At 36.0% G+C, this 12,269-nt stretch overlaps 1 protein-coding gene across 1 annotated transcript; it reads left to right on the top strand.

Annotated features, from left to right (window-relative positions):
• Positions 1–261: 261 nt before the first annotated feature.
• Positions 262–11,318, top strand: LOC136797834 (general transcription factor 3C polypeptide 3-like). The gene is made up of 7 exons (XM_067054416.1): positions 262–367; positions 687–742; positions 5,684–6,062; positions 7,926–8,050; positions 8,581–8,668; positions 10,062–10,135; positions 11,201–11,318. Exons 1-7 carry the CDS (start codon positions 283–285, stop codon positions 11,315–11,317), a joined length of 924 nt encoding a protein of 307 aa, XP_066910517.1. The 5' UTR covers positions 262–282; the 3' UTR covers position 11,318.
• Positions 11,319–12,269: the final 951 nt, after the last annotated feature.

Genomic DNA, 12,269 nt, shown 5'->3' with positions numbered 1-12,269 from the left:
TCTATTAAAGATGGTGTTCGAGTTTTGGAATAATTTCTCTTTTGTAATTTGAAAATTTAGTCTAGGAATTATTCCTGATTATTCAGAAGTAAAATTTCTGACCCGCTCCCCATTTAAAAAAAATTTGAAATTTGCAAGTCCCCTTCATCCGGAAACCCCCCCCCTCTCCCACGTTCATCAAACGCTTAAGAGTATGAAGGTTTCTCCTTGTAAGTAAACTGTGATGGCTAATTTTTTGGCACTTTCCTTTTCTAGGAGTATCAATCATGGTATGACAAATGTATGGGCATGTATTCCAACCATCAACTAAAAGAATTCATTTTCCATGGATACATATTGATGCATAATTATCTCATGTCTAGCTTCGGTAAGTTTTACCATAAAATAATTTTAGGGAATTATGATATCGGATTTCAAAAGCAGAGTCATCGTAAAGATGACCTGGAGCAGAATGGGGAGGGAAACTTTGAAGATTCTACCATTGGGTCCCCCCCCCCCTGGGGCTTAAACAAAAGGATTGCAAAATTGATTATTAAAAATGAATCTTCCCAAGTAGATAACTCGAAACCAATGAACAAAGCTTACTGATATGTTTATGATATGCTTATTTTTCACCAAGCCAATGCCTCAGTATGCTTATAAACGTCATGCTTATATAAAAACCTGTACTTTCCTTATTTTTCTAGGACACCAGAAGAAACAGACTGTCAGCAAAGTCCATATGTGGGAAATGCTATTAAAAGTAAGTCTTATTTTGCTTTTACGTCCAACTCGGATTTTTTCTGTGGTTTGTGTAGTTGCAAAGTCGAGCTACTCGAATTTTCTCAAAGGTATTTAGTCTAATTAGACGAAATTAGACGACTAATTCAGACATAGTAGAAATAAAGCAAAAAGCAATGGAGGGAACAATTTTAGTTTATACAAACAATAATTGTATTATCATACTAGCAAGTAGCTTTCGCTATGATGCTCCCGATGACAGTGATTGATTGAAATTCAGAAAAGGCGAAATGCTGTGTTTATTTTTGTCAGAAATACAGTGATATTGCAAAGTATTCAATTTTTCTCAGCCATAGCTTGCACTAAACATGCCCCCTTTAATAGATACCTTATAAAGCTTGAATTACAAAGCTTTTCATGTTTTATAGGCAGGGTCTTGGAATAATCTTCAGGAAATATTTAGAATGACTTTCTTCTCAAAATCATTTGCTTTGAAACAACAATAACAAAAATAACAAGTGATACTTTTATGGACCTACCTGGTTATGCATTTAACACATATATAATTGATATCTACATAATCGTGACCATTAAACAATCATTCAGAACACAAATAGTGACGAACTATTAAAATTAGTCGTTTGTTTCTTATAAAAAAACACGTTTAGAAACCAAAATTTCATGCTCTTGAAATATTCTTTCATATTTAAGACTTCGAGAACAAAAAAACATATCTCATCAAAAAATTCAGTAATTTTAAGAACATTGATGTATGCTTATTAATAGTGATTCTTATAAATAAATATGCGTTTTTTGAGCTGAAAAATTCTTTTTTTACAAAATTCTGCTTGAGCAATCTTTTACCTACTTTCATGCAAAAAGTCAGAAAATAACAAGTCCAAAAAACCCTTTTTTTAGCCGTTTTTTTAGCTGAAATTTACCCCAAAATTCTTTTTCCAAAAATCAAGCTCCGCCACATTCGAGGGTTTATAGTTATGCATCTTTGTGCAAAAAATCATAAAGAATAAAAGAGCCAATCTCGAGAAAAGCTAATACCTAAGTAATTGATAGTGTGCTTATAAAGAAATATAGAGTTTGGCCAGTTTTTCTATAAAAACAAGCCAAGCAACCAAAATTTCATATCTAAACACATATTCTTTAAAAGTAAGCCCTAATGAGCAAAAAAACATCTCCAAAAAATTGAGTAATTTGGCTGAGAACATTGATGTATGATTATTAATAGTGATTCTTATTATAGATAAACATGCGTTTTTTTAGCCAACAAAATTCTTTTGCAAAAATCTGCTTGAACCATCTTTCACCTATGATGATACCTTACTTTCCTTCAAAAAATCAGAAAAAATTAATGATCCAATTTTTCACAAAGTCCAAAAAACACAATTTTTAGCCGTTTTTTGGCCCCAATTTGCCCAAAAAAGTTTTTTTTTGAAAATCGGGCTCCGTCACATTCGAGGGCTTATAGTTATGCATCTTTGTGCAAAAATTCGTAAAGAATAAAAGAGCCAATCTCGAGAAAAGCTAATACCTAAGTAATTGATAATGTGCTTATAAAAAAATATCGAATTTGGCCAGTTTTTCTATAAAAACACGCCAAGCAACCAAAATTTCATGTCGAAACACACATATTCTTTAAAAGTAAGCCCTCCTGAGCAAAAAAAACATCTATCTCATAAAAAAATTGAGTAATTTGACTAAGAACATTGATGTATGCTTATTAATAGTGATTCTTATAGATAAACATGCTTTTTTTTAGCCAACAAAATTTTTTTGCAAAAATCTGCTTAAGCCATCTTTTACCTACGATGGTATCCTACTTTCATGCAAAAAAACAGAAAAAATTAACGACCTAATTTTTCACAAAGTTCAAAAAACCCGTTTTTTAGCCGTTTTTTGGCCATAATTTTCCCAAAAAATATTTTTTTTGAAAATCGGGCTCCGTCACATTCGAGGGTTTATAGTTATGCATCTTTGTGCAAAAAATCAGAAAAAACTAACGAGCCAATCATGAGGAAAGCTAATAACAAACGAACGAACGAACGAACGAACGGACAAAGGTTAATTTATAGGACCTCCACCGGGGTAGGTCCAAAAATAACAAACATATCAAAACATGAATTTATAATTTCCAAGACTATATTTTGACAATGATAAAATTTTCAGCTAAGTTGTTGTCTATATCGTAAATGTAATATTGTTTTGTAAAGAATACAGTGGGTACAGAAGCATTCCAAAACCAAAATGATTCAAAATACAACCAAACAACAGGAACATAACATGAAATATCCTTCAGGAATTTCTCCAATAAAAGGAGTGTTAATGTCAAGTTTGTGTACCATCAACTGCTCTAAAATGGGATTTCTTGAGATAATATGGGACATACTTGCTTTCTGGTTAGATTTTTCTCTCTATCGTCATATCCTCTTCAACAACAAACAGATTTCCATGTTTCTTGGACAGTACAAAAACGATGATTCTGTGGAGGTTCGGTTAAAATGGTTGCTGTTTTGGTGTCCCATTGCACAAACATTGCACAGCTCCATTAAAAACCCAGACAATAGACGATATCGGCTTAACTTGAAAACTCAGATTTGATCCCTGAATATTGTCCACAATGCTTTGTGCGGAAAAAATTTCACCGTGAACTTTTTCCGTGAAAAGCATTGTGGGCAATATTCGGGGATCAATTCTTGTTCAACATTTTGAAGTCAAAACTCTCTTGTCATTAAAATGTTATATTAAAATGAAGTTTGATGATTGGTTGAACAACTGCTATCAGCGATTCAGACCTCGTAAAAACATATAATGTCAATCTGGCTTTAAAGCAGTTGACGGTATATACATCCAACGTGTAAAACTACTTTAATGGTTAATATGGTATTTGTCATTGTGAATGAACAAAGGCTGGAAGGCAAAACCATAAAGCTGAAATAGGAATAAAGAAGAAACTGTCAATAGATAATTTGTAATAAATATCCAGGTGATGTCAATCAGACTGTTTGATTACCGTGAAAAAGGTATCACTGGATGGAAACTGGTATCGCCTCCAAATAGTAGAGCTTTCTGGTAATAAAATTGTAAAAATTCAAAAGTCAAAAACACTTAATTTACATTTTATCTTAGACAAAGTGCAGACCAAGAAAGGTCTGCAGTTTGGAGGGAATGTAAAGTTTCCCTCAAATGATGCAAATTACCCTTTTTCACGGGTACCAATCTAATCTAACATTATCAAACGATAGGTGTTAGATTACCGCAACCAAATTCGAACAGTCACAAGCCAAACTAAAAGATTCTGGTAAAGTTGAATTATGTTCGACAGATCGAACGACCCTGCCGATTCCCTGGACTCCAGGGATATTCTTGTTGCGTGTCCGAGGATTTTAACATTACTTTTTGAGACTTACCCCGGACTGAACGCATGGTCTGCGAGACGTACTTAAAAAATTGGGCGATCACACATGGGCTTCAATTTCACCATCCCTATTCTGTCCGCTTTCATGCAAACTTAGTCGACCGTGCGTTAACTCGTGACAACACGTTCACTTATCCAGCCGCGTGGTTCACTTATCTGGCAGCGCAATTTGTTTGTCTGTGGATAGAAATATTTCTTTCGTTCGACAGGGTCGTCTTTGATCAGGTTCAGTAACCAAACACCTATAATAGTTTGATTCTGTTTGATAAAATTTGATAGTTCTATTGCGAAAATTTGGATCAATTGAATTCAATTGACATCGCCTGGAGATAAACAGAAGGTTCGTTAATGATGGTATGCAAAGTTTTTTCCAATTTCTGATAATAATTACCCAAAAGTAACAGTAAAGTATTAAACTGATGCCTGATACAACAAGGATACAAAGCAAAAAGAAATTCTTTAAAATAATTTTCAATCATACATCCTATCTGAAACATTACTTTTCCTATCTGAAACATTACTTTTGATAAAATAGTATTATATACTTACTATCAAAGTTGCAGAACAGTATATGGGATTATACCTTCTACTTTCTGAAACCAACTGGTCCCTGCTTCGTTGCTTTTTGTTGTTTTATTCCAAGCTATGACTTTGGAGCGCCAAAAACGCAAAATATTTGTTCGCGCGGTCGAGCTAGCTTAAAAGCTCACCACTCGGCAATCTTTTAGTAGATGCGGTCACTAGGTTACATCGTCCCGTTTTTTTTCTTGAACAATTTTTCGCCAGCTCGATCCCCAGCACGGCCTCGTGAAGCAACATAGGCTCCCTTCGGGAGTAATAACGCCTATATATTACACGCATTATAAACAACTCCAGTCTGAAAGGTAGTCAAAAAGTTATTCGAACCCCCCCCCCCTCCGATGGTGTCGGCTTAAAAAGTGACGGGGTAAATTGTCGGATCTGTGCGTCAAACTTGACACGGTATTAGCCGTCAAGAATTAAAATTCATAATCCCATCCCTGGAACAAAGCACAATACATTAAACTCGGAGATGCCTTGGAGTTTTTACAAGATACTTCACTAATTGGTCATTTAAAGTGATAAAGATGACGCGTTCTTTAGAAAAAGTAATAAGATTCTTTTATTACATCTTAACGACCAACTAAATCAAATAAGAGCTTGTAAAAACTCCAGCTTGTCCCTAAACTCGAGATTAACCTTACTTTTCTGAATAATACATACCTTAAAGGAAGAAATTTTCGCGGGAAGAAATTTTTGTGGAATCTAATTTCGCGGCTCACAGCTCGAAATTCGGAAGTTTCGCGGAATTTAATTTCGCGGTTGAGAGAGAATTTTTTGCCCTAAAAAGACCAATTTTAGAGGTAATCTTTTAAATTCTGAAAATATTTGTCTTTCGCGGAATAAATTTTGCGGATTTATTAAAAGAAACCGCGAAATTTAATTCCGCGAAAGTTTGTTCTTGTTCCCGTTTTGTTTTCTTTATCTAACATATCCTTTAAATTACATTTCCAGATCTTAAATGTGTCCGTCAAAATCAAGGAATTCCAAAAAGCAACAACCCTCTTAGAAAAAGCACTACTCTACAAACCATACAGTGAAAGTCGGAAGTATCGATTAGACTTGGATTACCTGTTAACAACTACTTATTTTCTGGCTGGCGATTATTCGAAAGCGTTCGATATGTTCCGCGTGATCATGATGCACGAGCGAAACGAGAATATTAATAAAAACTCTATTTGGAACTTATTCACGCAAATTGTTAATAAAATGCTGGACAAAAGACATCATCGGTTTTCGCTTCGTTTACTTTTCAAAAGACCGAATCATGTTCCGTTGATTATACAAAACGGAATTAACTCACATTTATCTGGAACTTATAAATATGCTATTGGTAAGGAGCTTAAAGCAAATTATCTTGATTTATTTGTATATATTTTTGTTTTGGCGATATGTTATTCTGGTATTGAAAATAGCTGTCAAAGTACCATTGTGTACAGTAAAACCTCTAATTAACGGACACTCTAAAAGGCGGACACCTCTGATTAGCGGACAATTTCATTTTCCCCGGCCGTTTCCTAGTCAAATCCTCATAAAAAAGTTTCTAAAAGGCGGACACTCAATTAGCAGACCCTCTGATTAGCAGACAAATTTTTTCGCACGAAATGGCTAAAACCCCTATTTTAGCTCTCCAATTAGCGGACATTGAATATCAAACGGGTCACAGACGTCCAAAATCGAAAAAATTTTTTTTAGATATTTTTATTTCAAGCACTTAGGCGAGACCAATTTAATTTGTTGTTCTACGGGAAGAAAACTGTGGATCGGTCGGCCGCTGTAACAAAAACAAATTCCTTAAAATCTGGAGTCGGAAGATAAAGATAAAAATTTTGTGACGTTTTGAAGCAGTAGACTTTTTCCCTTTCATCAATGAGTGACTTTTGTGTCGTTTCCATTGTGATATTCTAAATTCATCTAAGTTCTTGAATGAATTTAAAATTTTCAACTTGTTCAGTCAGAAGTATCTAGCAAAAAACTTATAAAGTCCATCGTCCAGCTTTTCAAATTCAATATTATTATTTTTTCAATTTTGGAAAAAACAGGGTCGGTCGGGCCCGTAGAACGACAAATTAAATTGGTCTCGCCTTATTAGTCTTATTATTCAAATTATTTCTACAAATTTCCAGTTTTCCCTTGACCCATTCAACGAATTTAGGTGGGCCAAAGAAATCATAAATCACTGGTACTTCAAGTCCGTACCCACCACCTCGATTTAACCTTTCTTTTGTTCTTCTATGGCCTAGTGTCTGCAAATAAGTACTTTAGACCCCAATTTTGTATTTTCGACACCCTGAGATGGCCTTATTTCAAAATTGGAGCTCCGAGATTAAAAGTTTCTAAAAGGCGGATACTTCTAATTAGCGGACACTAACCCCTTTCCCCGATGGTGCCCGGTAAAATTCTGGTAAAATTCATAAAAATACATCAAATATGGGTTTCGAGGTAGATCCAGCCTTACATAAACTTTATCCAGTCTAGAACAAAAAACCTGAGGAAAATTTCGGTAAAATTAAATTGATTTTGATGAAGATTTTAAACCCTTTCGACCCTTCAGTTTCAAAATTTACGTGTTTAGTTACTGAAAAATGTTCTTAATGTTCAAAGGCTATTGCAATTGCAAAATTTAAAATTGCCAATTTTAACGTTTTTGAGCACTTTCCGAAAGTAACTTCTTTATTCAATTGAGCATAACTTTTGATCTAATGAATCGAATTTAATAAGTGACCCATCAAAATTTAAGTCTATCTTTCTTCTTTCCAATGAAATAGGAATGGTTCTTTTAAAATTTTTTAGATTTCGAGAAAATTAGTTTTAAAGAGAGAAACTTGTGGTGCACCCGGTAGCTAGAACACTGCGCCAGCCCCTTGACCATTGTGGGCTAAAATGCGAAGCAGGCGCTGCTACCTGATTTTAGCCAGGGGGCTAGATCCTCATTAACCTAGCTTAAGCTGTATCGATTTTTTGAAAATGTAGGACGTAGAGAGTAAATTTGCTGTTTAAATTTTACCCGTACAAAAAGGTTACATGTTTTTTCATATATGCAAGCTTGTGCCCCCCTCCTTTTGATAAATTGTAGGGGTCACCTGAAACACTTTTCAGCCAAGCAACGCCTCGAGCCTAGAGGCAGCCTAAATTCCAAGAGGGTAGTTAAACATGTGTCTAAGTCAATTTTTCTTCTATGTTTATCTTTTTTTAGGTGAATTTTCAAGAGCTTTTCGCGAATGGCCAACATATCCTTTGACCAGTCTATTACTTGGAACAGCTTTCATACATCTTTCCTGTCAAAAGTTCCATAAGACACGTCACACCAGTATTTTACATGTAAGTTTGGCTAGTCTTTGGGTTCATCTATCTGATATTTTCATTGAGAACTACTATGTACTTATACGAAGGGCTTGTCCCTTCGTCCAATTATATTCACTCAGGGGAGTTTGTTAACCGTGAGTACCAACTTTCTCTGAAATTTAACCTGTGTGTTACAGTAATTACCCACTCATTAATAAGTTTTCAATTCTCTAACAAGTAACTTTAATGGATTCCTTCCTAATTTTATAAAAATGTGGATGTTATTCTGAGATTACACTCTTTCATAGAATCTTCTACGTTTCTTACTTGTGATTAGATTTGACCGGCCTTCATCCAAGATCCTGAATGATTGCCATAGTAACCTTTGTACGCGTTAAATAAAGTAGTACGGTAGACTTTTTCGGCAGAACAGAGTATGCATATTATATTCCTTATTGAGACGAGTGGACCCAATGTTCAGTCGAACCCAAAATCATAAAATAAAAACTGAGAGAAATAGTTGACAGAAGGAGTATATATTATCGATTCCATCATCTTTAATTTAGGGTTTGATCTTCACATTTCAATACTTCCATTTACGCGGTGGAAATCAAGAAGCGTGTTACAACTTAGCAAGAGCTTTCCATTCAGCAGGTATGCTACTCTTCTCAGGCTACGTCATATCTTCCTTCGTTTCGAGCGTAAAACTTCTTCTCTTCGGGGATATGCGCACTGAGGTTTTAATGAAACAATAGAGTGTTTCGAAACCTAAGCCAATCAGATGTGTTTTAAACATTCTTTTATCGACCGCCGGAGGCGGTTTCTTTCATAGTGGTACGCTAATCTCGTTTTGCCTTGGCTCATTACTTTGTCTACCATTTACTTTCGGTTTTTTTAACTAGATTACCCAGGTGTTTCTCTTTTTTTTGCCTGAATGTCTTTTATTCGGAATTGAATAATCGAGACATGAAAAATGACTATATTGTAATCTGTTTTCAATGAATAATCTAAAATGTACTGGAGATGACATGTAGGCGTTAATAATGTGCGCGCACTCTTTCGCGAGCGTGATGCGTGATGGAAGGCGGTTGTTTCAGTGTGGTTTAGATCCACGCTGTGACCTAGTTTGAAATCTTTATTGATAAACATCTTTTGTGAAAGTTGTCTATTGTGTTTAAACCTATTAATAAGCCATCCCCGGTGGTTTTTAGTGGCCGCCTATAGCAGTGCTATAGACCAAGAGTAAGGCCTAAAAGCCTGGAGCTTTCTATTGTGTAAACTAACTCTTCTGTACTATAGATATTTTCAAGCTTTAGGTCTAGTCTAGTAACCTAGCCTAATGTCTCGCTCACAAAATTAAAGGAGTGTCTTTCATGGGCTAGTTGCCGAGATTGCATGTTAAACGACTTATTATACAAACTGATACTATCCCGTAACAGTTATCATACTATCATATAACACCCATATCATTGTATTAGACGGACTATAAACGACTCCAGACTACGGGGTTAAGTATCGATAGACTTTTCGCAAAGACAAACGGATTTCATACAAATTTCACAAGCACTTTTTGTCCCTTTCTTTAATTTGTTATTAACAATTTAGGGGTCTCCATCTAATTAAGGGGACATCCATATAGTACGTATGTAGGATAGGAGGTTGGGCAAAAGCGTATGTCTATTGTTTGAATGAAGGCATTTGTATTGTTCTCATCGTACAAGGATGAGGGGTGGCAAAAATCTGGAAAATTTTTGAGTATTGGGGTTTCCAGAAAAAAATTGAATATGGGGCGTTGGAGGATATAACATTTTTTGGAAATTTATCCCGGACATTTTGACTTTTGACCCTCCGGACAGCAGGTCTTACCCCCCGGACAACATCAGTTGATCCCATTGACAGGTTTACCCTCGGACAAGGCAAATTTTGTAGATTTTTCACTACCCCCGGACACTTTATCCCCCCCCCCTCCATGGACGGACATTTTCTGGAAGAGCCCATTACTATGTGGATGGCCCCGAATGCTAATTTACTTTTTTTTTCGTTTCAGGGCTGATACATTTCGCGACACATTATTACAACAAAGCTTTGGATTTCCCTTTACATGACGAAAAGAAGAATGAGGTACGAACGAACGAGGTCTCTTACCCGGGGGGGGGGGGTACTTAGGCAAATGGAGGGTACGGTATGTGCCGCCCTTAAGGGTACCTTTTTGGACTTCCATAGTCCTGCTAAGGGTCGGAAAATCAGTTAATCAAATTTCAGTCCCACTAAAGGTCGGAAAAATAGGAAAATTTCAACTTTTTACCCCCTGAAAAATCGAAATTTGGTCAAAATTGGTCAAATTTGACCCGCTAAGGGTTGTAAATATCCCAAAATTTTCTTTTGTTTTCTCCTTTTTAGTCCCGGTAAGGGTCTAAAGTTCGAAAGTCGGGCGGCACCCCCCGTCAGCTCGCAACCCTACTCCCCCCCGGGTCTCTTACAGTTAACTTTCTTGACAAGTTTTTTTTTCTTTTTGAACCAGACGTTACGGTTCCTTATTGTTCTGAAAAGTAACAAGTGTGAATGTCAAAATTCGAAACGTCAAAAGAGAAGACGTTTTAAAGCAAAACAGATCGAAACAGTTACGCACCAATATTTTCATCGGAACGGAATTGATCCGTTCTTATGCTCCAAAACGTTCCGAAACCAATACGAACACTATCGGCCTGTATAAAAAGTGACAGATATAACTTCGTAAAAATATGTACTTTAGACGTTCAAACTTTCGCGAGCAGAAACTTTCGCGAGGTCGAAAATTCGTGAAATCTACGACATTTACTTTAGCAAATTTGAGGAAGAAAATTTTTTTCGAGCACAAACTTACTCGAATCGTTGGATAAAATTAGAATTCTCGATAAATCCGATAAAGACAGTTGCTCTTCGACTTAAAAAAGGCATTAAAAGATAAAAATATGCGGACAATTTTATATTTATTACGAGTACGAGGTTTTATAGATTTCCAATTTTTTTGAGAATTTTTCGCGAGCAAAATTCACGAAAATTGCGAAAGTTTCTGCTCGCAAAAATGTGTACGCCTAAAGTAGTGGATCTCGATGTATCCAGACACAAAATTAAAAATATTAGAAATTCTCGAACACCCCTTGTTGATTATAACGATTCAAGTCTTCTGTTTCTCCCTTCTTTCAGTACAATCCATTTATCGATCTTCATCGAGAGGCTGCGTACAATTTATCGAACATTTATCGAAACAGCGGAAATAGAGACTTAGCTAGGAATGTTCTATACAAATATTGTTGGATTTAAAGATTTTTTCGATTGGATGCATGATACTCTCGGGTACCGAAAAGGCGGGGGGGGCGCTAATTAATTTTTCGAAGATTTTCCACCCAGAACATTCTTATTTCAACCCCCTCCCCCCGCTCACAGATATCTAAGCCCGAAGGGCTAGATTTGCAACTTTAAGCTTTCTCCAGCAAAAAAAGTGAAGCAAAAATTTGACTTTTTAAATTTCGTGCCGATGGATAGGATCTAGGATTTTAATTGTTTTCGGAGCGCGAGATCAAAAAACGTAGGCGGCAAACGCTATTTCACATCTCTCAAACCGGTGAAATTGCATATTTTAGTCACGTGACTCTGGTAGGAAATCCTTCCAAAGATGAGCTTCACTTTTTGATAAAAGCTGCAAATCTAGCCCTTCGGGCTTTACAGATATCTGTGCCCCCGCTTATTAATTTTTGGGAAAATTATTTTTAAAGTTCCCTCTTTTGCCCTAATTCTGCTGTATTAGCCTCGTTTTCGAAAGTTTTCCACTCAGGACATTTTTATTGCAACCCCCCACCCCCCCCCCCCCGCTTATTAGGTTTTGAGATTTTTCCAACCCCCCTGCTTATTCCAACCCCCCCCCCCCCCCAGCTATTAAGTACCCAAGAGTACATGGGTACAGTTCTGTATGATATTTTTTATATGATTTTTTGTATGAGGGAAATATCACTACTTTTTGATAAATCATAAATGATACGTTCTCTTTATTACTGTTGTTCTATCACACAAAGTAAATAAAATTTAAATAGTATTGTTAAGCTTTCTCATTCCCAGGGAAATTTTCCTGGCGCATTTTCTGGATCTTCCGATGTTTTTATTCCGGACGAACTGGCGAAAAAAAATTTTGCCGGGTATGAGAAAGTTTAGCCAGCTTACGGTAATATAGTGTACAAAGTGTCTATGCGTATAGTATATAAGTGTATAAATTTTCATG

The sequence above is a fragment of the Clytia hemisphaerica genome, unplaced genomic scaffold (assembly GCF_902728285.1).
Source record: "Clytia hemisphaerica strain Z4C2 unplaced genomic scaffold, Clytia hemisphaerica genome assembly, whole genome shotgun sequence".
Classification (NCBI taxonomy): domain Eukaryota; kingdom Metazoa; phylum Cnidaria; class Hydrozoa; order Leptothecata; family Clytiidae; genus Clytia; species Clytia hemisphaerica.
The sequence above is the reverse complement of the archived record's forward strand: the minus strand, read 5'-3'. Positions and strand labels throughout refer to the sequence as shown.

What these genes read in the sequence shown, in the direction of transcription:
- LOC136797834 (XM_067054416.1), top strand. Translation starts at nt 283, where the DNA reads ATGGGCATGTATTCCAACCATCAACTAAAAGAATTCATTTTCCATGGA. An exon ending in TTATCTCATGTCTAGCTTCG is followed by an intron (nt 368 to 686) that starts GTAAGTTTTACC and finishes TTATTTTTCTAG; the next exon opens with GACACCAGAAGAAACAGACT. An exon ending in AAGAGCTTTCCATTCAGCAG is followed by an intron (nt 8,669 to 10,061) that starts GTATGCTACTCT and finishes TTTTCGTTTCAG; the next exon opens with GGCTGATACATTTCGCGACA.